We start from the raw sequence: 27982 nt of genomic DNA on the forward strand, positions 1-27982 counted from the left end.
TTTCAATATTCATGGCATAATATCTCCGTCAAAAGGGATATTTCCCGGTCGATTGTGAGTGACTCCGTATCTATTTTGTTTAATTGTCCAAGTTACAAATCTTTTCTTACTTTCTTACAGCTCTCGCCGTTATTTATTTGGTGCCCTCTTTTGTTTATCTGGTGCCCTCTTACTCAACGTAATGCAGTTAACGTATGAGGGAACAAGGCAACACAATAAAGTTTCATTGCATTTTATTACTCTCTATGCTTACTAACTAAACATACAAAGTAAAATAAACAAAACAACCAACCCGACAATTTCATTATAACATTCTATGCCAATGTTTCTTTACTATCTCTTCAAATGAACCCATCGTGATAAAATCGATACTGAGCGCTCTTCAAAAACACTCATAATCCAAATAAAAGAAATATGCATATTATCTTAAGCTCGCTCATTAAACACAATTTCCTTGGGACGCGAACTTTGCGTGCTCATCACGCGTGTTCGTCACGCGTTGGTCGCGCGTTCAAACGAACTTCTTTCATACGCGTTGAAAAATCTAATCAACGAAGACAAACGCAATTCTATACATGCGGTGTTTCTTTCCATAAAATTAGAGAACTTGATAAAGCGTTTGAATGTACAGATAATTGAGCTCAGGAAAATTTTCATTCTTATTTACATCAAATTACTATCCACATCAACTAAAGGCTTGTACAATAGTTTTAAAAAAATAGCTTTAAACTCTATATCCATACAAATTGCACGCAATTCATTAAGTAATATTAGCATTATTATTATTATTTTAACTATCGCAATCAAAAATTACAAAATTTCATGCATAATGTTCCCGAACAATGCGATTTCAAGATTATCGAGACGTTTTCTTAACATTCCGTGTTTTTGAGAAATAAAATGCCCTTGAAGATAATTCAAAACTTCTACTAAAGACAGCAAACTTAAAAGTTCCCTAACTATTCAATAAGTTGGCACCACGCCTTTACCGCCAGCTAGTAGAAGTCTTAAATTAACATTTCTAAACACGAATATAAACCCCGTTAGAGCGTTAACATTTGTCTAAAAAGGCGGAAAATATCTGCACAAAATATAGGACCTACTTATCTGGCGAGAACATGAAATTTCAAATGCTCAAGTCTTAAAAAAATTGAATGACCAACGATTGCATAATGCTGGCTGGACTAAATTCGTCCAAAATAAGACAAATTCAAAAGCGTTAGTTATAAAGAGGGAAAATATCCTTCAATACAAGATCTAAAAACTCAAATAACACTGTATTTTACCATCAACTGGTCTGCATATCAGTGCCTTTCCTTGAAGCCACGCGGATCAAATGCGAGTCCTGATGTCAATCAGCAATAAACGTCATAAAGACAAATCGTTGACCTATCCTATGAAGTCCTTAACGCAGCAAGAAATGGTGCTGTAAAGCAATCAAGCTTCTCTTAATCTCCACGTCGTTTAAATGTCACCAAAAGTCGCCAGTAGCTCCACGTCCTTGTTAAACAAATCATCGACTCCCTAAAGCGCACGAGCTACATTCTTTCCTCTTTTGGTCAGTAAACGCATTTGCCTACGGTGCTGTAAACTTGCACGAAGAAACTCGTCTTCATTCATTGTTGAAATTACATTATAGTTCATTTAACATTTACCAGCGATTTTAATTTTTTTCTCCGCGTCACCCTCGACTGGCTGGATGGGCGAAGCTTATTCAAGTCCATATTCTTCATCAAGCGCTAGATGATAACTTTGCAGATTGTTTCCTTGCTTGGTCTACAACATCAAACAGATGCTTAGCGTCCACAGCCAGCACATGCGCGGCAGAGAGCATTCCTCGGCGGTATTCCTGATCCAAGGTAGTCGTGCTGTATTTCTGCGCCATTTTCATGGCGTTAATCAGTTCGGCCATGTCGGATGACAACACCTTATGAGCCATTTCCACCTGAAACGGAAGTCAAAACCAATAACGAACCACGCATATGCACACAAGGTAGTGTAACGAAATGAATCGCACGGAAGTCATTCTAACCTTGCTCAATTTTATAACTTTGAGGTAGAGTGTTTACTGCACGCCTGTTACTAAAACGGGGAATGGGGAACTGAAATATAGGAAAACTGAAAATGGGAAATTAAACACCGTCAAATGAAAATCAGAAATGAAATTCTTTCGGTAATGTGGGATACGATTTGCGCATACTTTTAAAGAAATAAACGCACAAAAAAAATTTCTTACGCGGTCGTACGCGGATCGAAGGATGGAATTGGTTGTTAGTAAAACGCGTAACGGCGTAACGGCGTAACAAAGGGCGCTTTCCATTAGTCAGAACTGTCAGGCCAGACCGGTATATTCGAGAACAGAATTACGTTGTTAGTCAGATTTGTCCTGTCAAATCAGTCAATACATTAACATTATTATTATTTGTTATAGTGCCTGTTGATCTGTGGGAAAATCTCGTGGAAAAGGCCCATTTCACATTGAAAACAACCGGACCGGTCGACCAGTTCTGACAGATGGAAAGCGCCATAAGGCACCAAGCTATATATTCACCGAAGTTAGAGCGGTTTTCACTTGAGTGTCGAAAGTAAATTGCGTTTGCTTGGGTTTTGCATTACTACGCTTAGTGATTGGTTTAAAAATCTCGCGCCACTTTCTCAGCCAATCACAAGTAAAACCAAAACCAATCGTGACTCGCTCGCGCACGTTTTCTCGCGCTTCGTGCCAGCTACATGTATTTGCTTCGAGTTTTGATTGGTTCACTGGATTGTCTGTGTCCTTTGTGATTGGCCAGAGTAATTACTTTGGTTTTGGTTTTACGACACTCAATGGAAAACTGCTCTAATCAATCAATTAATCGATCGATCAATCAATCAACAAACTTAATTATGTAGACCTACCTCTTTGTGTGATGAAGGATCTAATCTTTGAATTTCTTCGTCAACGTGTGCCAATAAATCTCTGAGCGAAAGACCGATGGCCTGCAGAAAGCACACATAGTAAGGCAGAGCGGCTAAATAGCGGTGCATTTTGAAATAATATATCAAACGCAAGAGAAGGCAGTTGAAAATACGACGCGCAGCGGAGTATTTTTGACGAACTTCGAAGTGTTTGGAAATGTGATAAAACACTCTCTTGAGTTTTTTTATATATATATATTTTCTCAATCTCCAACTAACATAACGCCTGGAACAGACTAGCAACTGCCATAATAACGAAGAAAGTAAACAAGAGATGGAAATATGGGCGAAATGAACGCAATGCTTAATCACTGGCCCTTGCAGGCGTTCGGTAAGTTGGGGAGCAGAGCGAAAAACGGGATTAGCGCAAAGAACGGTAGTCTCCTCCTTTGGGAGGTCACGCAACGCTCCTTCTTTGGGGTGGAGCGTTGCGTGACATCCCTAAGGAGGAGACTACCGTTCTTTGCGCTCTGCTCCCCAACTAACCGAACGCCTGGAACAGGCTAAGAATCCTTTGTACGGAGCATCCAAAAGACCAAAACGTTTCATCCATACCTTGACAAATGCAGGGTAGTCTTCAGAACGAGCGAACGGTAAGCCATTGTTAAGACCGATCACCGACTGAACCACGTGAGTTGTGTTAATAAACACGCTGTCTGTAGAACGATCCTCTTTTGGATCATCTTGTCTCCGCGTGGATACAGTCTACAACAACAAGAAAAACAGAAATGTTTAATGAAGTGAGGTTTTATTAGACTTGTGACCCCGCAGAGAACAATACGATTATCAATAGCTTACATAAGATCCAGCATTAAAGGAGCTCTGTTACGGGGATTTCGCAGATTTGTGGTCTAAACTGTTCTGAAATTAGTGGTTGGCAACTAAACCCATAAAAAAATCTTTGAACATCTAAACTAAAGGAAAATATAACCTTAATTTACGGATAGAAATCAACCTACGGCTATAAATATCATTTTTTTAAAGACGCGCGGAAACAACTTGAAAACGTTAGCCTAACTTTTTCAAGTTGCAATCCGTTTCCATCCGAGCCATCCGCAGCCAAAGATGCTCGGTAACAGTTTCAGTCCTCTAATATAGCAATTCGTAATAAAAATTGACTTTTATTGTTAGGTTTTCTGCGACACAAATATAAATTTTGGCGGTTCAAAAGTCTGTTAAAATCAGTGACATAGCCCCTTTAATCGCCATTGCACACTTAAGCAGCTGACGGTTTGAGCGTTAGTGTGGTACCATAACAAAAGGGGAGCCGAGAGGATTGGAAATGTCAGACACAGTAAAGGCAAATATTTGACTCGCCCTGCGGCTTCGTTTGGCAGGACGTGCAAAATAGCTCACGTTTCCTTTGAATAATTCTAATTCAGACGCAGTTTGACAGCTGGTTTTCTGAATTTCACGTTCACTGCTCAACACAGACAGGCAAAACTCGGTCGGATTACTGCCACGAAATATCGAGATAGCTGCCTTTGTGCTAAGTGTGCGTTTGTGACCCGTCTTGCAAGTCAGCTCGGTCGCATAATGCAGGTCTGTTTGCAAGACTTGCGTCTACTTGTGGCGCCGTTTGTACAGTTCCCTTTACATTTCTTACTTACCGTTTCATTCATATCTGTGTCTGCTATTGTGGCAGCCTGTTGGCTGGGTGGCTCCACCGGAGTGCTGTGATCTAAGGGAACAAAGATAAACGTAAAATTCCGGCTATAAGCCCTGGGTTTATAAACTTCGAAAGTGCTTTTGAGTGGGCTTATAAACGGAGGGGCTTATATAGGGGGGTCTTACAAGCAAAATAAAAAAAAAAAAACGTTTCGAAACGAACCACGAATACGTAGTCAAGTTAAAAAATCAAAATAAAGCAACATTTAGCTTGTTCAGAACTACCATCCAGCAGAAGGGGGCTTACAACCGGATGTATTTTTTTGTTTCTAGGTAGATGGGCCTATAGCCGAGGTCTTACAAGCGGCAGGGGGGGTGGGGGGCTAAAACCCCGCAATCCCTGTATGACAATATCAGACATTTTACGAACTCCAAGTGTAAGTGCGCGACAGACCCCTAATAAAAAGTGAACAATGATTGGTACTTTTCACTTTACGGCAAACACGTTTTACGAGGTTTTCGCAGAAATCTCCTAAAACAACTAATCCGCCTATCCGCACGCTATTTCACCTCGACTGATCGAAAACACCAGCTAGATTTGACGCAGCAGCCTCAACAAAGCAGCGCATAGCAAGCGGTTCCGCTAGCGCGATGCCAAATTAACAGCGATCAGACAGCAGTAAAACGGGCAGCCATGCCAAAAACAAAGGGATAAGAGGGAGTTTTTAGCTTTTTAATAGAGGCTGACAAGTTTTCTAGTGTTGTTCACTATTTAGTGCCATCCTATAGAAAAAAAAGATCTTTGTTTGTTTGTTTGTTTGTTTGTCGCCACTATTACTTCGCTACCGCACAAGACCCGACAACCGCGCAGTCTAATTCTGACAAAAACGTTTCTCAGAAATATAATACTTATGGTAATTCAGCTCAGCTCAATTTTCCTATCTTGTCTAAAGCGAACTTCGAAATACAAATTTAAAACTGGCGGGGGTGTTCCTCTGGTAACTTAACGAAGCCACGTCATGGGGATTTCGCAGAAGTTTGGTCTAAACTGTTCTAAAATTAGTGGTAGGCAACTAAACCAATGAAAAACATTATCTTTAAACATCTAGTGGAAGATATAACCTTAATTTGCAGATAGAAATGAAACTACGGCTATAAATATCAATTTTTTTTTTAATACGCGCGGAAAGAACTTGAAAAGTTTAGCCTAATTTTTCAAGTTGGAATCCATTTCTATCCTAGTCATCCACAGCCAAAGATGCTTGTTAACTGTTTTAGTGCTCTAATATAGCAATTGTTAATAAAAATGGAAAAATGAATTTTGCGGTCTCATACGACAAAAATATAAATTTTGGTTGTTCAAAAGCCCCATTATGTATTTTAATACTTACATTCTTTAGCTGGTTGGCGTTGTTCGATGAATGACGCTGATCCGCGTGGATTGTACGATTCCACTGCTGCCGACACACCATCCTCAGGGGAGAGGAGGTGGGGACTCTTGGGAGAATGCTGCACCTAGATGAGAGGAAAATAGCGTTTAAACGCTAACCAAAGTTCAAGTTGCATCTTTTCTTCAGATATATTTTTTAATATTCGAACAGTGGATAGCGCGTTTTTGGCGCGCGCTGATTGGCCACTCAAACTCCAGTATCCTTTGCTGTTCACCTCCCAGCAACTCGCGGGTGAAAACCGTACTCGTTGACTGGAAAAAACTAAAGTTGGACCCCACTTATTCGAACTCGGTTATTTCGAATACCCCGTTATTTCAAACTAAAACCCATATCCCTTGAATTTGCCCTTCAGTCATTTACTATCGGCTATTTCGAACTCTCGCTATTTCGAACTATTTTTGGGCTCCCCTGACGGTTCGAAATAACTGGGTTCGACTGTAGTCAGAAATCATCCTATGTTATACCACTGTTTTAGTATATACTAAAACAACTATTCACCTCAGTGTCAGTGGCTAGTGGTAAATATCCGCCACTAGCCACCTCTATTCGGTGAATAGTTGTTAAATATCTCTTATGTTTCTTTTTTCTCGTTATTTCGCAAATTGGCAAGTTTGAAGAAATCAAATTAATCTTTTACTTGCCGTTGCTGATTTTAAAAGGTTGACAAACAACAGAAAACACCGAGTTAAAACCTTTAGCAGCCGCAGGTAGCCACCATACTGCGAGTTTCATTGTAACAATTTTTTAAAGCATAATGAAGGCAAAATTCTTCAGATTTCTTCCACCAAAGACAGACTCAGTGGACTTCGGAAAATTCCCCAAAGACGACCCGAGGACTTCCGAGGACTTTTGAACGTTATCGGAAAAGCCGCAAATATTTCCGATAGTCTTTCGAAGATGCCGAAGACAACCCCTGTCTTAATCGCACTAATTTTACCCTTTATGCTATAAACAAAGTAATCACAAGTAAAAAACCAAGTGTTTGTCTCGTACCGGAGAGAAAGGAAGCTCGATATTTTGTTCTTCCTGTTGAAGCCACTTGGAATCTGCTTCTGACTCGAGGCGCTGTTGTCGCAGTCGTTGATGAAACATTTCCCGTTCTGTCTTTTCCATTTGCGCTCTTTCTTCTTCTTCTCGTCGTTTCAGTTCCTCATCGCTCTGTTCGAGAAAAACAAATTTCAACACGGATGATATGAGTGATTTCGCCTTCTTCACGAAAATAAAAATTTATCCTTTTGAAACACCCAAGGGTAGGTCTGTTCAGTACCTTAAAGAACACTGTTATCACCGTTTATTTTTGTGTTTGTTTGTTTGTTTGTTTGTTCAGTGACTTTTCAGGAAACAGGGATTTAATTAGGGCCGCGATGATTAACTGTACATTTCCGCTTTATTTCTATTGTTTTTTTCCATTTCCATATCATCTTGTTGGAATTTCTTAGATAGCAGCTTGTTTTCAAGGTCCTAGTGTGTGTTTAACAAAGAATTAACGCGCAAATGAGGAAAATAAACGAAGGAAAGAAGACACCTATTCTTTTCTCCTTTCCTTATTTTGTTTTCTTTTCCCATTTTCGCGTTTATTTCACCCGTTACTCACAATCAAGAACTTCGAACAGGGGCACTGCGGCTCGAAAATCAGGTCAACAGTTTTTGCCGTAAGATCTGATTGATTTCTTGCAGTATTAGCCACTAAAATGAATGTCACCATCTCAAGAACAAACTGTACTTCCCAAAGCTTGACTCACCGGTAGGTCGATGTTAGGTTCCCGTGGTTTTGTTGGACTTCCTAACGGACTCGTTGCCGGGCTGGTCGCTTTATAATTTCTCGGAAGAGTATTGCTACCACTGATGGAATATCGGGACGGTTGCTCTAGCAACGTGTGAACACCGCTGGCCTCGTGGTACGACTTGAAGTTCCTGGGAAGCGTGCGCGAGGGGAAGTTAGGAGAATGGGGCGAACGAGGGGATCTGGGCGACGTCGGACTCCCAGGGTACTGTGCTGGCAGCGTTGCACCTGTTGAGTGAAAAGAAAGTGATAGGCATTAAATCAAGTATAATTATCTAGGTAAGCGAAGAAGAGACTTTTATTTGTCAAATCTTCATAGAAGCACTCAAGAAGTTTCTTGTTCGTGTTGAAGGAGCTACACTGGAACCTTGATTTAACGAACCTCTATATAACAAAGTCTTTGGTATATCAAACGACATTCTTCGCCACAGTTAATTGTAAAATAGAAGATCCCAATATAAAGAAACCTTGCAAAAGCAAACATATTTTGCCAGTCTTGGCCCTTCATGATGTCGAGGCTCTGCATATTCCAGATAGCCTCCTTCGCAGACGTTCAATATGGGAGGCGCGGTGGCCCTATGGTTAGCATGCAGGACTCCGGATCGAGCAGTCCGGATTCGAGGCCTGGTCAGGGTCACTGCGTTGTGTTCTTTGGCAAAACACTTCACTCTCAAAATGCCTCTCTTTAAACAGGTGTAAAAATGGGTACCAGCGAATTTAATGCTAGGGGTATCCCTGAGATGGACTAGCAACCCATCCAGGGGGGAGTAGGAATACTCCTAGTCGCTTCATGCTACGGAAACCGGGATAAGCTCCGGCCTGATGGGCCACTAGGCTTGTATGCAGACTTTACATTTTACCTTAAGTACAGCAACACCAAATAAGTGATAATAAATCAAACAAGAGCAAGAATAATTAGGAGTAGAGATTATTATATGGCTACCATAGTAAACGCGCTCTGATTGGCTGCTGAGCGGGCATTATTTTCTTGTAATGACCGGGCATTATGAAAATTTTTCTCGGCTCGACGGTTTTTTGAGTTGTGAGTAAAAGCTACTAGCAAGGGGGCAAAAACAACAAAAAATTCTGACAAAATATAACTATCTTTTCAATAACTGAAAGAAAAATATAAGCATACCGATACTTCTTTAGTATGAGCGACGAAGAGAGCCACAAGAGAGCGAGTTTTACCTCCAGTGTTTTTTCCCTTGATTATACTCTTTTTTGAATAGTGCTTAAACGCCATATAATAAATAACTTATTAACCTCGTCCGTTCGGTCATTACAGGGGAATCTCAGACCTCGGCCTTGATGTATTGACCTCGCTGTCGCTCGGTCAATACATCAAGGCCTCGGTCTGAGATTCCCCTGTAATGACCTCACTCTCGGTTAATAAGTAGTATGTAATGAGTCAGTTTACGAACAGAAACGAACATTGCAGCGTGGCGCATCAGGATAATGCCACCAGTCAACCTACCTCTTGGACTTGTTACTCCTCTACTGCTATCAAACGTCGACATCGCGGAGGACTGGGCCGCACTCGTAGGGATTTGGACGAAGGAAGGCTGGATCCCAGGCCTTAAGGGCTGCAAAAACACACAAAAAATCAGAAAATCGCCTCTCTCCAAATACTCATTTCGTTCAAGGGGGCTTTATTGTTAATAGAAACTTTACAAAAAAAATGCATGTTTTAGAGGAAGCCAAAGGAGTATGACAAAAGCCATACCTTAGGTGGGGCTGCAGAGTCTTGTATCGCACCTGAAACGCAGAAACAAAATCAGTAAATAGCATTTAACCAAGACCTTTCTAAAGGAACTGTGTCACGGATTTTAGCCAAATTTAGGCATGGAAAAAGACCATCAAATTCGGTTAAATATAAAAATAACCGCCTAAAACAGTGAAAAAACAATTTAATAACACAACAAATACAAAAGAAGGTACAATGACAAAAAGTAAAGAAACAGATTGAGACAGATTGCGATATGGGTTTTTGAAATACTGTAAGGCTGAACAGTTTTCAAAGTTATTCTTGTTTGCTTGTATCTTTAAATTACAATGCCCGGGAGACACATTTGGTTGTAATGAAGCAATGAGTTTGTTATTTGTTATTATATTATTATTGTTATTTGTTATTATGTTGTTATATTGTTATTTTCGTTATTTGTAATTTCTTTGCAAACATTAAGTTTCATAGCGAATATTTGGCAAAACTTAATAAAATAAACGTAACCCAGCTATGACACAGTCCCTTCAAGAAAAGTACCTTTTTTTACTTTCCTCGGATCATTGCTGGAAACCAGACGTGTTTAGTTCGAGTGGTACACCGTGAAATAATCTGCAGAATCGGTAAGCCTTTAAAGATGATTTCCAGTCCGTACTGCGCAATCTCCGCCTACAATGTTTGTGAGTCTCACAAACAGAAGAATGTTTACTAGCAAAAATAAAAATTCCGGGACAAAACTAACCTTTTTTTCTTCATTATTAACGCCAGATATCCTTGCAAAACAATAATAACGAGTAAAAGAAGCTCGACGGTATTTCAAACGGACGTTTTAACTCATCGTAAATTCTTGAACGAAACGATCCGTAATGGCGAACTAAAAAACTTCATGTTTGCTATCACCGAAGTGTAACGTTTCAACGAATTCAAAACAAAAATGAAAACAAACCCTGAGTCTGCGCAGTACGGACTGGAAATCATCTTTAAACCAGCGTGTATTATACAAGGTAAATAATGTATAATTACATCACGACTGGCATATTTCACACTATGTCATGCTACAACACTTGCCCGATAGTAAGTTCGTCCCAGATTTTAAAAATAAATGGCGAACATGTAACTGTTAAGTGACAGACAGTGACAACACTCACCCATTGACAGAGCTTGTATTCTTCGTGTTTCTCTCCTGACTTTTTCATCTTGTTGAAATCTCTCCTCTTGGACAATAACACTGTACGAAGTTTGGTTATGGAAAATTAATCGATTATTTCGATTATATTTACTTATTTATTTAGCATGATTTTAAAAGCACGGCGTATACAGTTCATGCAGAAAACCAACAAGAGCAAGAGCAGACGTAGATTTTAACAACATGGACAATAGCTTACCTGAGGCGAGTCTTGAGATCCTGAAAGATTGGTCTCTTGGACGGTTCATATGACCAGCATTCAAACATGATGTGGTACAGGGCGGGCGGGCAGTTAGGGGGGAGGGGTAACCGCTCGCCATTCTCGATCTTGCCAATGACTTCATTGTTTTTGACGCCTTGAAAGGGTTTGACGCCATACATGAGGATTTCCCACATACACACTCCTGAAAGGCAAAGTCACAAATGAGTTAGGATTTCTGGATGGATAATCTTTATTTAAAACACGGTCAAATTCATCAGCTTACAATACAACAATCTAATTATAATATATATACAAGAAAGAGGGGAAATATAAAAATATATGTACAAATATAAAAAGCTGCTTTCCACGAATGCCGTGCCCTAGAGTACTCGTTCAATTAGTTTTTTAAATTGCCCAAGGGACTCTGCTTGTCTTACGTTAATAGGAAGACTGTTCCACAAGATGGCGCCACTGTACGTAAAGCTGTTTTTGTAATAGTTAGTGCGCGGTAATGGAACATTGAGTTTGTTTTCAGAGTCCCTTAGGTTGTACGCGGTTTCTCGTTTACATTAACGTAGGGTGAATCCATGTCTTAGTTTCACGGCTTACGCTTCTCACAGCACTTACATTTCAAGGCTTGCATTGCCCATGTGACTTGGTCACAGTAGCTTGCAGTTGCGTCACCCGCGTCGCTTATTTCGAGGCTTGCATGACTGGTGAGACTTCGTCACGGTGGCTTGAAGTTGGGTGACTCAAGGCTTTCAGGACTCGTCTGACTGATTTACGTAAATTATCTTTTTCAGGGCAAAGAAATTTTCAGCCAATCAGGGAACCATGATTTGATGATTTTCGCCCTTGTCAGCAGTTTTTGTAAGGAGATTAACAGTTTTAACTTACCGAACATCCAAATGTCGCTAGCAATTGTAAATCTCCTGAAATTGATTGACTCCGGTGCCATCCACTTAATGGGAAGTTTACCTTTTGAAGCTGTAACAAGAGAAATGCGACAATAAACTTAGATGTAACTTACGACTGTTTGGAAAAATAAAAAATAAGGGAAAGAAAGAAGACTGCTCAGTGAGTGAGTGCTCACAGTCTTGTTGGTTAGTAATCTAACTGATAAAAACTGCAGACTCAGTAAGTTCTTAGAGTGTAAGAGGGATCAACACCTATTTTCCTCTTGCACTCAGCACTATGAAAACATTGTGCAGAATCCAAGAAAATCACCAACACTAGGCATTAAGTCCTCATTTGGGTCGTTACGTAACGCTTCTCTCTGGGACAGACGTTTAGCCATGTACCACCAAATTCTTAGAGCTGTTGTTAAGAGAACTGTATGACAGCTTTGTAGGGAGAATTAACATTTCAGTCTCACCCTTGTAGTACTGCTGTTCATCAACCCATCTTGACAGGCCAAAGTCTGCAAGCTTGACACATTTAGGAGTGCATACCAGAACATTACGAGCTGCTATATCCCTGAACAAAAAAAGTTCAAAATATGTGAAAGATGAAAAAAAAAACACCACAATCAGCATTCTTGTGAGACAAAGAATATGGCAATATTTCAATACTGTGTTAGTAAGTGACAAAACGTGACAAACAAAGCCTAAAAGCTAAGTTGAGATATACAGTCAACTCTGGCCTCGCGGACCCCTCGCTATTGTGGACACTCGCTATTATGGACAAAATCCAGATCCCCAGCGAAAGAGGTTTTACTGGAAATGACTTCGCTATTACGGACTCTTGCTACAGTCAACTCTCGCCTTGCAAACACCCCACTATTGCAGACACTTGCTATTAAGGACAAAATCCAGATCCCCAGAGAAAGAGGTTTGACTGGAAATGATTCCCGCTATTGGATTACGGACACTAAACGACGCCCCGAGCGTGTCCGCTATAATGAGAGTTGACTGTACAGTATATACACGTACATGTTGCTGTATATTTTTATAAGTCTGAAGTCTTGCAGTATGTACAGTATCTTGGCCAAGTCGGTAGGACAAGTAAAAATACAAAATGACAAAGTCAAAATACACAGCAATATTGCACACAATATTTTTAAAAGTACAACCTACCTGTGTACAAAGTTCTTGCTTTCAAGATAAGACATGGCGGTGCTAAGTTGAAAAATGTAACTAAGAAGTGTCTCCAAGTTTATTGAGTGTCTGTTCTTTTGAAGGTACGATCTCATCTGAAAACAAACAGCCAGCAAATTAGATATCGGAACACTGTTGTTTAGGACAGTTTACTTGTGACTGTCACGCACACAAAAAAATACTACCCAAAGTAACAAGATCTGGCCAATCACAAGGCAAACAACACAAAAGTCAATCAGAGCTGCACGACTTTTGACAGCATACCGTCTAAATTCATTTGTAGACTATTAGATCGATCAGGTGGTCTGCTGGTTATACGTCATCAGGCATGATCAAAAGAGAGACAAGCAACATGTTAAGTTCCGACTATCCCCAGAATTGCAAATGGTTCATGCACAAAAGAAGGACTAAGCTTGGTTATACACTGCTAGCAGTAGACGAAAAGAAGCATTGTTACCTCTCCAAATGCAGCCAGTTCCATTACAATGTAAAACTCATCATCCATACACACACCAATTAGCTTAATAATGTGTGGGTGATCAAACTGTTTCATTGTATCTGAGAGACAAATAACATGTACAAGTAAACACAAAATTGTTACAATGACCACGTAAACTCTCAAACAAATCAATGCTCTTGTCATAAGATTTGTTATTACACACCTCTCAGTCTGTGTCTAGCGCTTCTAAGAAGCTACAACACTGCAATACATGTATTACATTGTACATCTGTATGGTAATGCACCTTATTTCCTCCAATATTTCATGGGAAGCCAGGGGCCTACTGGTTAGTGCACTGGAAACCGGATTAAGTGATCCAGGTTCGAGCCCTGGCCAGGGTCATTGTGCTTTGTTCTTGGGAAAGACAATTTATTCTCACAGTGCCTCTCTTCATCCAGGTGTATAAAGGGGTACCGGCATGTAACCCTTTCATGGACTAGCATCTCATCCAGGGGGAGTAGAAATACCCCTAGTTGCTTCACGGAAACCGGATTAGGCTCCAGCCTGCTGGGTCACTAGGCTTGTTCAAAGACTTCCTCAAATATTAACCATCCATCAATTAATCACCCCCCCCCCCCTCCCTAAATACCCCTAGTTGCTTCACGGAAACCGGATCAGGCTCCAACCTGCTGGGTCACTAGGCTTGTTCACAGACTTCCTCAAATATTAACCATCCATCAATTAATCACCCCCCCCCCTCCCTAAATACCCCTAGTTGCTTCACGGAAACCGGATCAGGCTCCAACCTGCTGGGTCACTAGGCTTGTTCACAGACTTCCTCAAATATTAACCATCCATCAATTAATCACCCCCCCCCCCTCCCTAAATACCCCTAGTTGCTTCACGGAAACCGGATCAAGCTCCAACCTGCTGGGTCACTAGGCTTGTTCACAGACTTCCTCAAATATTAACCATCCATCAATTAATCACCCCACCCCCCTCCCTAAATAATCGCCACCCTTTGTGGTATTTGGTGCAAAAGATAAAATAACCATCCCCAGTTACTATTCAAGGAAATAATTATGGTAGGTGTAATCTAAGTAAAAATCAATAAATAAGTTGACCATTAAGGTTAGTTGTTTTGTTGTAGAATTGCTTTAAATAGAGGGACTCTGAGTACAAGTCACAAGATCATGCCCTGGTTTTCTCACAGAATATTTACAACCAACAAAATACACAAACACAAGGATGCGTTTGTTAACTCTTTTCTTAAGTACATAAAATACTCACATGCTTCTTCCAAAAATTTTTCCCTTGTTTCAGCATTTTTACAGGATTTAATGGCCACTTGTAAATTGGGATCATCCTGGTGAAAACGAAATAAAAATAATCAATATGAAACTGAAGATGGCGACAATAAATGATTATGAAAACAGCAACAATAAAAATATTATAAGGATGACAAAGAAAACTAATTACTGAAAATGAAAACTGTTATTAAAATAAAACACTGCAAAACTTGGATAAAAATCTACACGTTTAGGCAATGCTGCCTTCATCAGTAGCAAAAACATTTTGACTTTAATATATATTTTGTCTTTCAAATTGTGGTAAAGTCAGCTACTCACTGGACTGATATAGGTTCCTCTGTGAACATCTCCAAACTGTCCTTGTCCAATTATCGTCTCCAATTGCAATTTGTCTCTTGGAATCTCATAGTCTTTAGCTAAGGATTCAAATGCAATACAAACAAAAAATTAAATTTTACAGTTCTGTTGTTGTCTTTGTTTCTCTCAATAAACCTCCATTCATTGTTTAGAAAACTAAAAAACGTTTTTCAGAAAGTAAAGAAAAGTGAATCAATGACAGTTGTTAAGCACAATTTATTTTAAAAATTTTGAAATAAAAGTATTATTTTTATTGTGCAAAACATCATAATTTATTTTGTAAAAATCAAAATTCTTCACAGCATGTTTCAACTACACTTCTAGAATGTTCTATAATTACAAATGCGTATTGTTCTTGGATGGAAAAATCAGGTGGTTTTTAGTATTAACACTACATGAATTATTTACATGTAACATTAAGTGATGTGATCTTAGATTCTTATAACCTGTTTATTTAAATTCATTATAAAAAGGCGAAGAGAAACTATAACTTTATCATGGTTTGGAATTAGAAGTTTGAAAATTAATAACTACAACTAACAAGAAATAACAAGAAATACATTATTGAATAAAATTTATAAATTCATACACTAGCACATTATTTATGAAAAAAGTAAATACAATTTACTTTTTACAGTGTTTTTTTAAAATCAGTTCTATCAACAATGTTAAATTTTGCTTCCAGACAGCAAGACTACAAATCCAATTCTCATCATTTTGTGTATCACAATAATTTGATTTAGCACCCTACTTAAGAGCTTTCCCTTGCGTGTTGTTTGTTTAATAATTGCACTTACTCCAATAAGCGCCCCTCCAATAAGTTCTCTCATTGTGAAAGTGACATTTTAAGACACTGACATAGAATACATTGATTAGACAATTGAATTATGTGTTATTCTTTCTTATCTGAACAGAATAATTATTGAACATATTAAGGAAGCAAAAGGTGTTATGACTGTGCCAAGTTTCCCGATGGACACAGTTCTCAAGTAACATGACTTTAATTTGTACAGTGTCTGTTTCTGTTCTGATGTTTACATTGTATGTGCAAAAAAGAGATAAACGTCCCATCCTTTCCTCTCCAATAAGCACCCTTCCTTGAGCGAGCTAAATCAAATCCTTGTGGTAATCAATAAAATTGTTTATGTTGCATGAAGCGTGAATACAGTTACCATGCATGTTGAATGTTTTTATTTTTATTATTTTTTATTCTCAGAATATATTGTGAATACAAAAACTATAGAATATAAATTATTTAGGGCTAGAAAGTATGGTTGTGGAAATAATTTTAAGTAGTTTAAAACCTGTAACATTTTTACCTGGTCTTCTGTTAATAACAAGAGCAGTTCCGCTGGATAATGCAACCGCTATGCGTGCAGCAGCCAATACTGTAAGTTAGAGTCATTTCAAACATTTGATACATTATTATTAAGGATTATTTATCCATTTTATTTCTGACAGTTCATAGAGCATTACTGGGAGTTTATAATTAAATTGTATAGTATTTCTATCTTGACCAGTGAGTCTTAAAGTGTTAACAGAATCTTTAGTTAAGCCATGGCAATTAAGTCATGATGCGAAGTCCTGTAATTTAACATTTTATTAAGTTCACTTTTAAGATTTTTTAGTGGGAAGAGGCATCATCCACTTGCCATGTAGCTAGCTCACCAAACATTTACATACAATCATGTACATCAAGACTTAAGATAGAAGATGTATATGAATCAAAGATGACTGAAGGCACTTACAAGTTTAACACTCTAAAGTATACTTTGCTGTATTAATAATTCATAGGATTTAAAATACTTATAGGCACTTAGTCATGTACACAATAAGTGTACAAGGGAACTTGAGTTTGTTTAGATATTTAATTATTATAACAAAAAAAAAATTTTAAACATAAAAAGTCCTGAAGCTTAAAGTGCGTATAAATTAATTAATTATGAAGTGGTTTTTTTAGTGTTAACTATATAACAACAGTACCAAGGATAACTATGTGTACTATCAGAAACCCATAAGGGTTGAAACGTGTAACTCCCTATGATTCGTATTGTACAAAGCGTTTGCACATTCGTTTACACTAAGTACCATATTTGGAAAATCACGAGAAACATTTAACCAATCAAAACTACTCTATTTGGGATTAAATTCACAGCGCGCGCTAGCTCGCGCTCGATGGCGTAATCTTGTTTTTAAACAAGCTTGGTTGAATAAAGTTAAATTTGGTTAAATTTTCCTGTTTCATCTTCTTGAAGTAGTCCTGGAGAACTTCGCTTCGATACACTTAATGTATTTCTTTAGTTTCTGTACGAAATTTATGGTTTTTAGGTCGAAATTCAAGCAACTTACCGCAAAACCAAAAATTATGTTGCGTGTTTCATTACGTGTATAAAGCATTCGCGTACAAATTCTTCGTGTTTCCAAATATGGTACTTAGCAAAAGGAATATTCAAACGCTGTGCGCGCTGTTACACGTTTCAACCCTTATGGGTTTCTGGTACTTTGTACTGTACATGTACCATAGAAGTATTTTAACATGGTTGCCACAGACATCAGTTTTCCAAAATTCCCTGACTTTTCCCTGATAAAAATCAAATTTCCCTGACCACAAAATGCAAAATGTCAGATATAATTGCAGCTTCCAGCCTCCATTTCCAAAGGAAAATACATTGCTGAGATCCCATTGACCTGAAATATTTCTTCCGACCTTCAATTTGTAATCCCAGGGCAACTATTTTGTCAGCTTTTACTGTTTGTCGTTAGCCTCTTTTAATAAAGTTGATCGATTAATTGATTGATTGATTGATTGATTGATTGATTGATTGATTACCTGCCATAGGATGCGCATAATCTGGATCATCATCAACAATTTCTGCATAATCATCAAACTCTACAACATTAAACAAAATTTGTAAACATGTATTATTATATGCAAGTGACTGGAACAAACAACTAGAAATATAAAGTTACCGTATTTATTCGAATAAGCGCCCAACCTCGAATAAGCGCCCACCTCGAATTAGCGCCCACCCTGTAGGAAGGAAAATTTAATAATCGCCCAGCCTCGAATAAGCGCCAACCCCCACCCCCTAAAAAAAGTGCAAGAGAGGAGTAAAATGAGAGGAGTGAAATTTACTAAGTACTACCAAGAGACTACCCCAAAGACCAAGCTTTCTAAGTAATTTACATAAACTTTCAACGAACAGTTAAAATTCAGCTTTGGTGCATCCAAGTTTTGTTATTATCTAATGTTTTCTTGCAAAATAAGCGTACTACTTGCTAAAAATGGTGAAAATTTAATAAGCCCCCAGCCTAGAATAAGTGCCCACCTCGAATCAGTAAGACACTACCTCTCTGGAACCTCTATTTTCATTCGCCCGCTGTAAACACTTCCTCTATTGTTATTCAGAGCTAGGGGCATTGTTGTCACCTGTTATCTATTGTTTTAAGAACCAATGAATTAACTCGTTCCGAGAGGTAGTGGGCGACCCACCTCGAATAAGCGCCCACTCTCAAGGTCCAAAAATTTAATTAATGCCCAGGGTGCTTATTCAAATAAATACGGTAACATAATTACTTCTGCTGATTGACTTTTATCATAATAATGTTGACATCCCAACAATGACAAAATCATATAACATGCAAGTAAACAAATTATGGTTATGGCTTCAAGACTGCCATTGTTCTTTCTTTAGTCATTAATTAAATAATTTCGTGAAACACACATCCCAAGTGAAAAAGTAAGAAATTTCCAGATTGATAACTCTCTTGGGTTACAAGAATCAAATCTCCAAGACTAACTGCAGACTTGTCAACCAGTACTGTCAAGGTAAATGCTATTTTAACTTAATTATCATACCTCCATTTTTTCTCTGTACTGGAGAGCTGACAGAGTTTTTCTTCTCCCTAAAACCATTTCCTAGAGTTGATGTGTTCTGTTTTATGGTAGGTGAAAACAAGGGTGGGCTGAGAAGAAAAGAACAACATTTAACAACCAGGAATTCAGTTATCTTGTACAAAACTGAAATTAAATTTAAGAGGGCTGTAAAACACATCACAGTTCAATCCAGTGGAGTTCTCTGTAGCCTTATGGTTAGCCTACTGGACTCTGGCTTAAGCAGTTTCCATTAGTGCAAAGGTCGTCATCATTTATTTAAGTCCTAGCCTTAATGGTGTTTGGCAAGGCGCTTAACTCTCAGATTGCCTCTCTCTAGCCAGGTGTACATTGTATATGGTTACTGGCAATTTCATGCTGGGGTAACCCTGTGATGGATTAGCATCACATCCTGTTGGGAGTAGATTGAAATACTCCTAGTCACCTCATGCAAAAGAAACAAGGATAAGCTCTGCTCTGATGGGCCACTTGGCCCAAACACAGAATTACACATGTAACCTACCCAGACTAAACACAAATACCTGTTTTTGCCTTCTGTCGGTGGAGAAGTTGGAATAGGGATTGAAGGCAGCGATCTTTCAACATCTGCAAGACAATGTGGAACCAAGAGTGATCAACATCAAAATTCTCCCCCAATATCAATACAAAGACAAGCAGACAGATGAGGAGAAAAAAGAAAATCATCATGCAACTACGGATTTAAATAATTTAAACTAAAGGCCTGGCAAAACGAGGAAACATATTTCCAGAAACACCCTAAGCGCATGCATGTTTCCCCAATGTTTCCCAGTTTGCGCACGGGAAGCATTGTTTCCAGCGTCAATTTTGTTTCCAAGAAGCAAAAATTAATTTCCTTCTGCTACATGGCAAAAACATTTCGTGTTTTAGCAGGCAGGAAAGCATGGCAAATTGAGGATTATGGAAACATTTTTCCAGCATGTTTCTGGAAACAGGTTTCCTCGTTTTGCCGGGCCTTAAGGAGCTAACTGCTTAAATGGAAATAGTCAAAAAACCAAGAAGTTTTGCTGCACCTAGTTTTTTGAAGACCAATGAATGTTTGTTTCCACTGAATAGCATGCAGTATCCATCAATCAAATCAGCCATCTCCTCAGCCTTGGCTAGTGAAGAAGTGGTGAATACAAGAGGCTGCAAGAAAAAGGAGGAAGCAAAAACAAACATAAGTGAACTGCTGTTTTTAATAGTTTAAGGGACTGTGTCACAGCTGAGTTAAGAGCAAAATTAATATAAAATTCAACAAACCTCAGAGGCTCCTAGCACTTTCAAACTGACAGTAGCTTTCTGTTTATCAGTCTGAACAGCAGCTGTGATGAGCGGTATTCTTGTGATTGAAATGGAAGTTATTTGATGGAAATCAGCCATGTGAGTTATCTGCAGTGGAGAAATTGAACAACACATCCATTAGCAAAACATCACTGACAAATCAGTTTACTTAATCTCTGTTGATAGAACAGTTTTCAATCCAGAATGAGTGTTGTAAAACCAAAACCGAAAAAACTCACTGCAGTTACTCATTTTAAAAAAGACACAGACAATTAGTAAACCAATCAAAACTTTCTGCAAATATATGTAGCCAGCACAAAGTGCAGGAAAACGCGTGCAAGCGAGTCACAATAATTATTACATGTGGTTTTGGCTTTACTTCCGATCAATTGGATAAGAACTTGGCAAGGGTCTTTTAAATCATTAAGCATAGTAGTAATGCAAAACCAAAGCAAATGCAAATTACTTTAGACACTCAAGTTGAAACCACTTAATACACTTTAAATTGTATTTACAGGTAAGTGGATATGTACTCACAAGCGATCCACGCTCAGCTCTGTAACTTATTCCATCCTTTGGTCCAATAACCACATCCACAGCAATTGTCCAACCAGTCTGCAGAAACAGGAAAATTGATCAAACATACATACATGTACAGTGTATACCATATTTTTAAAGAAACACTTTTTATATATTTACAGTGCAACACGCCTTACCGTGGCCACCCAACAAACTTTTTTGCAAGTTTCATCTTGTAATATTCTACGTTTTCACTGAGTTTTGTTGATAAATATGTTGTAACAAGTAACTACTTGATCATATTCAACTTTGCGAGGTGGCATTTTTGTCAAACAAATAATATTATAATATGACGAGAGCACACTTTTAAAATGTTTGTTGGGTGGCCACGGTAAGACGCGCCGCACTGTAACAACAAGAAACTAGTACAAATTAGTACAATTATACTTCAAGTGATCTTTGTTTCATTCAAAAGCACATTTTACACTAAGTTCCAACTCTACATGTACCAGTATGTAATTTTGACACATGAATGAACATTGCAGTTAAGTACACAACTAACTGAAAGCAGTTGCGAAAAGAAAGACTGAAAAAAAAAAACAGGCTTGAACAGGATTCAAACACAAAACCTCTGGGACACCAGTGCAGTGCTCTACCAACTGAGCAATTTAGCTAACTGGGAGCTGGCCCTACGTAAGTGACACAGATACTACATGTGGCTTTTAGAGGTCACATGCTTCTCTATGCACTTCTCTTGTGTTTTAAAAATTTCTGAATGCTTTTAATTATCGCTATGTGCAACAATGCACTCAGGTGTGACAGCTTAAAATGGTACATTATAGTTGTTGAAGCACCATTTCTGATACCTTACTATTACAGTAACTTTGATTTGGAATCAATGTATCTACAGTGTACTTACCCCAAGAGAGCACCTGAATGACTCCAGCTCAAACCGGTGCAGTTTGGAAAGAATCTCAAAAAATGTATAACAGCATTCCACCTCACTCAAAGATGCATACTGCTTGAAATAAGCATGGATTGTCTTCCGCAAATGCTTAGACTACAACAAAAACAAAAAAACACAATTTAGAAATAAGTAACATTGATGTCACTACACTAGAAGGCATCTGCTGCCAGAGTATTGACACCAAACAGATCTTAAAGTACGGAGTGTCCCACTGATAGAGCATTCAGGGTCATTGTATTACTATTCTGATTGGTTTTGGTGGGCCATCATTTGAAATCCACTCAAGGACTTGGGTACTGAGAAGACTTTCTTTCTAAGTGAACTGAAAGCGTTGGCACTACTACAGAGTGAATCATTTATCAAGTGGCATGGACATTCACTTCATAAAATTATGGTTTCATAGTTTTTTTTTAATAATACTTTCATGTACATGTAATAGGCAAAACAGTCTTTACTTTTTTAAAATTAAATTAACTATGTGTAGGACATACATGTACACTTACCTTCATATTTTCCAAGACAGCCTTTGGTATGAATTTAGTCAAACCAACTTCTTTCCTAAATTGCAAATCACAAACAAACAAAAATGATCATATAAATTATATGGATGTACACTGTACAAGACATGGAAATTTTGGCCAATATACTTAAGGAGTATAGTACACTGTACAACAAAATCCTGAAAACTGAAACCCTCAAAGGGAATCAAAAAGGTTTGAGTTAGGGGAAAAATTAGTAAGGAAATTAGTTTGTGAGTCAACTTTAGGCAATATGCAAATTATCCCTAGTGTGCTCAAGACTTGAATTGACTAAAATAATACTGTCAGTCTTGTTGTTCATAGGTGGCAAAAGAAAGAATACAGCAATTCAGTGAAGGACAATACATGTACTTACTCAATGTACTCAAAGTTTGACTTCTTGTCAAGTGCAATTTGAGGCATATCCTTGAAATACCTCCTAGAAAACAACAAGAAATAACAGTCTGTCAACAAACTACTTTTAGTTTGCACTGATAAGCAAATCAAACCAATAATGTGAAGAACTGTGGATGAACTCTTCCCATAGGGGGATTCCCCATTTCACTTGGAATTTGCCACATTTAGCTCCTCAAGACCCTGAATGGCTTGCTGATCAGACAATAAAGATTTTTAAAAACAATGTGGTCCCTCCCATTAGGGGTGTCTACAGCACTCTTCACTAATAATCGCTAAATACAGGCCACACAATCAGAAAGTTAGAAACAATTTATTATAGTAACTGATTCTTTTCACCTCATTTCCAAAACCCCAAGTCTGAAAGCAGTATCTTCATCTGCTTTTTCACTGTTATGTTGAAGGTAATCATTCTTCACCTTAAGAGACAAACAAAAAATCAAGAAATGCTTCAAAGGTGACAGCCTGTGTCACAGACAAATTCAAACAATGGTTAGGTATTGTTGGTATGTGTAGTCAACTAACCATTTAGTTCTCAGGGATGTCGCTAAGGGCTGGCTGCGAGCTAATTGAACTTAAATCCAGCTGAAATTTCACATGAAATCAGCGACTTAGGTAAACCAGGGCTGTGCTCTAGCAGTGCCCGGGTGCCTCAAGTGACTTACTTTTGTCTTTGGGCGACCTGCATAACTTCTCTTTCATGAAAGCTTTTAAAAGCTGGGCACCCAAGATTTATCATAGAAGAACCTTCGGGCACCCTGCAATAATTCTAAGAGCACAACTTTGACTTTTAGAGCTGCCAAGGCCAGAAAAGCCAGCTGGGCTTGTTGATGAGCGGGCTTAGTGTTTTCTTGGCTAAATCCCTGAATTCTACAATATAACATTAATCAAGCACTGATTTCTCCTTCCAATAACAAAGTAAGGGAAAAGTAGTCAGGCTACCACTTTTGAAACATTTAGGAGCCAAGTGACATTCAGGAGCCAAGTGGCTACTGGGAAAAAAGTTAATTTAATTTGTTCCATGTAGTCTTACTAATTTACTATATAAGTAATTTATGATGAGGTCTTTGTTTACCTGATCAAATAAATAAAAAAAAGTAACTTTATCTCTAGTGTAGAGCTCTTTCAAGTCCTTTGGAAAGTACCTCACTCTTAGTTGGTACCTGAATGAGAAAGGAAACAGATTGTAATTACCAAAGCCCAGTCATTCAAAGAGTGGATAATGCTATTCACTGGATAAATCAAAATTATTACGAGAGGAAGCCACATCAGCTCTAGATGGTTTTCATGCGGGTCTTCTATCCAGGTTGAATTGGAATTTGGAAATGTTGGTTTTCAAGAGAAAACCGGAGAACCCAGAGAAAAACCCTCGGAGCAATAACGAGAGCCAACAGCAAACTCAAGTTACTCAGACATGGCACCTGACACCTACCAAGGCCACATTGGTGGGAGGCGAGCGCTTTCGCCACTGTGCGATCCCTGCTCTCCTACAAATTGCTATCCAGTGGATGATGGCTGACAAATCAAACTTTACCGTTTAACATGTACATGTATTGCTGGATTTTTGCTCTTGACAGGATGGTAGTCCATTGAAGGTTACCAACAGGCTATTAATAAGGTAGCAGGACTTTTAATAAGATTAAAGGTAGGTGGCTACCTTTGTGTGGTATCTGTCTTAGGCTAATATAAAAAGCTAAAAACATCTTTCCTTTATAAGAGGCTACATGAATATTAGCTGATAATTTGCCAAATTTGTGACAGAATACTTGCCACATCTCTAGCAGGTACCAGGTCTTACCAGAGAGTTGAACATTTGTTAAAGTTTCAAATCAAATAACTTTGTACATAGTAAGAATAAAGCTCTTCTACTTACTTCCACTCATCCGCTGGGTAAAGAGCCTCATGTTTGCCTCGTACCTCACCCATTGTAACCTTGCTGTTAAGCCAGAATGATTCATTTGTATTGACGTGCTCCAGTTTAATTCCATAGTAGTCTCCCGTAGTTATAGGATCAGCACCAAGGCTACCAATCACCAAATGAACAATTCCCTGTAATAATCAACAAACTTTGCAGCTCTATTCAATCCTTTTTACTACAACATTCTTCATTCAACAGTATAATGTTAGTGAAGAAATTATTCAACATGACACGAGCGTGGGACAAAGAAAAAATCTGAGTCCCCGACAGGGATGATGACTTCGACATTGCTGATCCTAGCAGTATGCAGGACGCGTGTCATATACATTGTATCAACCTAGTAAATGGCCCAGCTCACAACGAGTCTCTCGTAGCTCAGTTGGTTAGAGCGCCCAACCGGTATCTGGGAGGCAATGGGTTCGATTCCCGTCGGGGACTCAGATTTTTTCTTTGTCCCACGCTTGTGTAATGTTGAATAATTTCTTCACTATTTATCACCGAGCTTGAAATTTACCATCTTTATTATTTACTACACATTTGATGATTTCGACATTGCTGATCCTAGCAGTATGCAGGACGCGTGTCATATATCAACCTAGTAAATGGCCCAGCTCACAACGAGTCTCTCGTAGCTCAGTTGGTTAGAGCGCCCAACCGGTATCTGGGAGGCCATGGGTTCGATTCCCGTCGGGGACTCAGATTTTTTCTTTGTCCCACGCTCGTGTCATGTTAAATAATTTCTTTACTATTTATCACCGAACTTGAAATTTACTTAACTATCTTTATTATTTACTACACATTTGATGATTTCGAAATTGCTGATCCTAGCAGTATGCAGGACGCGTGTCATATATCAACCTAGTAAATGGCCCAGCTCACAACGAGTCTCTCGTAGCTCAGTTGGTTAGAGCGCCCAACCGGTATCTGGGAGGCCATGGGTTCAATTCCTGTCGGGGACTCAGATTTTTTCTTTGTCCCACGCTCGTGTCATGTTGAATAATTTCTTCACTATTTATCACCGAGCTTGAAATTTACCATCTTTATTATTTACAGTATAATGTTAATTAAGTCTACAGGTTTCTGTGAGCTTGCAGCATAATCTTGAGTGATCATGGAGCAAGAGAAAAATGAAACCTTGCTTTTATGTTTCACAATTAAAACAAAATCAATCTGTGTGCATAGAGTGATTTTCAATTTTTCATTGAACCAAAACCAAAGTTATCACCCTAGCCAATTTCAAAAGACATAGGGCACTTTCCATTAGACAGAACTCGCTGACCAGCTAGATGGCTGTGAAATAGGCCTTCCCATGAATACACCACAACAGTGTATAACATTAATTGTATAAATTGATTAATTTGAAATTCTTCTGTCCTCGAATGAACCAGACTGGCCAGCCAGTTCTGACAAATGGTAAGCGCTCAAAGACAATCCAGTGATCTTATCAAAACTCAAAATGATAATCTGCAAATGATTGGTCAAAGTCTAGAGCATAAGATGGAGAGTATAATGCATGTCTCCATCACAAGATACATGTATATTCTATGCTTTCATTATTCCTATGTGTACTCTTTAGTTGATATATAACCATTTTTTACTTTGTTCTAGTGATTTGGAACTGCACTCAAAATTAGGAAGATATTTGACTAACCTCAATAATTTGCCTCGCCAGTATCTGAGACTAGTTATTTAATTAACCAATTGGGAAAACTACATGTAATTTGGCAAAAAAAATCCATTTTGAATAGTAAATGCTGCAGTAACACTTTTAATATAAGATCTGAGCTGTTATACTTGGGTATTTTTCTTTGGATAAAATTATTATGCAAAAGCCAGATTTACTACTAAGTACAGTAGTTGGAATTTGAAGGATTAATTTACTTGAAATGGTAAACACAGCTTTATACCTAACAAATCTAATTAAAAGGACTCTCATTAGAAGCTCAAAGAAAGTGATCAACTAATTGCCAAACATGCTAATTGAATCATTTGGTCTTGGATCTGACAAATAAAACATTTTTTGCAAAATAACCACACTGATAAACATTTAAGAACATCGTGAACACGATAAAAAAGGACGACAGAGATAATTTTTAGATGAAGTAGCTAAGGGAAATTTATTTTCAGCAATATTGTTAATGACCCGCGTGAATGCCAAACAATATTATTTATAGCTTAACCCTCGGACAAAAACAATGTTGGCTCACCGTAATTTAAACCTCAACATAAATCACCGAAAATTATTTCTGGAAACCGAAATAAAAGGCTTCTACGTACGTTGCACCGACGTTAAGTATAAACTTGTAAACTTGTTACACTTTATATTTTGGGGATCATACGTTTTTATTGTCAGAGTAAGACTTCGCGAAGAAAAACATTTTTTTTTTTTACAAATTGAAAGAAGGGTGCAAATGACTGAAACACAGTTTCGATTTAAACTGGTGGTTTTATAAAATGTGAACAACTGAGTTAAAATTTTCTTATATTACACTTTCAATCATAATGCAAAGCAGATATAAGAATTAGATCAGAAATATCAAACCTACAGTACAACTGTACCACATTCTTGGAGTAAAAAAAAAGTCGAATATCTAAATCTCCAAGAGATACCACAGAAACTTGGAAGAAAACATTCCAAAAAAAGTTAACATGGAAAAAAATAAATTGGAATAAAAATCGCCGGTGAGATCATACTGTACGGTTCGCCAATCTCTCACCGGGCTCCAATTGAATTTACAAACCCCACCAAAAATTCCTGGAGAGTTTTCCGAGCGATTAAATACTAAAATCATAACATTAAATTGAAAGAAAATGTTGCCCCAACAAGACTGAGTAAACAGCAAAAAGGATAAACCCACCTTAACATCCGTCGCTTCGCCGCATTTTACAGATCTTGAGTCGCCATTCGAGAGAAAAACTTTTAGCGTTGAGCGAGCGATGTCGGAGCCCGTAGAACCGCGATTAGAACTGTTTCTCTTGTTAGAATTCCGAGACATTTTAAGTTGTTAATAGTCTCCGCGATTCCCTGTCATTTTGAAAACACAGTAGTACATCAACAGCCACAACAGAGCGTGACTCTGTGCTGAGTTTTGTTGGCAGACATTTACTTGTCGCTACACTGTAGGAAACTCTCTGTCTTATTTCCGTTTTCCTCCGTTCGTACCAACTAGTGTATGACACATAGGACAACGCAGATAGGCACTTCGCTTGAAATTATGGCCCACCGTTGACGTGATTTCCTTTGTAGTCGATGTATCACAACTGAGGAAGATCCCAGCGCAAATTATTATCAAAAGAACCCGCTGGGAAACGAGGTGATACAAACTAATTGTAGTTGTTTTGAGAATGAAGAAAAG

The 27982-nt window shown here is 38.3% G+C and overlaps 1 protein-coding gene across 2 annotated transcripts; it reads right to left on the minus strand.

The window, feature by feature from the left end:
- Nucleotides 1-216: 216 nt before the first annotated feature.
- LOC144645094 (focal adhesion kinase 1-like) lies at nucleotides 217-27982 on the minus strand. Of its 2 annotated transcripts, XM_078504570.1 has the most exons (31): nucleotides 27485-27982; nucleotides 24582-24757; nucleotides 23784-23871; nucleotides 23048-23127; nucleotides 22671-22733; nucleotides 22280-22334; nucleotides 21729-21869; nucleotides 20828-20905; nucleotides 20270-20398; nucleotides 20041-20155; nucleotides 19531-19594; nucleotides 18974-19080; nucleotides 17945-18004; nucleotides 16434-16502; nucleotides 15076-15173; nucleotides 14738-14813; nucleotides 13465-13565; nucleotides 12987-13102; nucleotides 12287-12387; nucleotides 11809-11898; nucleotides 10909-11113; nucleotides 10672-10751; nucleotides 9527-9558; nucleotides 9278-9386; nucleotides 7760-8028; nucleotides 7011-7175; nucleotides 5958-6081; nucleotides 4569-4639; nucleotides 3514-3663; nucleotides 2899-2979; nucleotides 217-1945 (listed from the first exon to the last, which is right to left on the minus strand). In XM_078504570.1, exons 1-31 carry the CDS (start codon nucleotides 27620-27622, stop codon nucleotides 1733-1735), a joined length of 3444 nt encoding a protein of 1147 aa, XP_078360696.1. In that variant the 5' UTR covers nucleotides 27623-27982; the 3' UTR covers nucleotides 217-1732. The 2 variants fall into 2 exon arrangements, with proteins under 2 accessions (XP_078360696.1, XP_078360697.1); XM_078504571.1 differs by lacking the exon at nucleotides 16434-16502.

This window comes from Oculina patagonica, chromosome 3 (genome assembly GCF_052425735.1).
Source record: "Oculina patagonica isolate OP01 chromosome 3, crgOcupat, whole genome shotgun sequence".
In the NCBI taxonomy this organism is placed as follows: Eukaryota; Metazoa; Cnidaria; class Anthozoa; order Scleractinia; family Oculinidae; genus Oculina; species Oculina patagonica.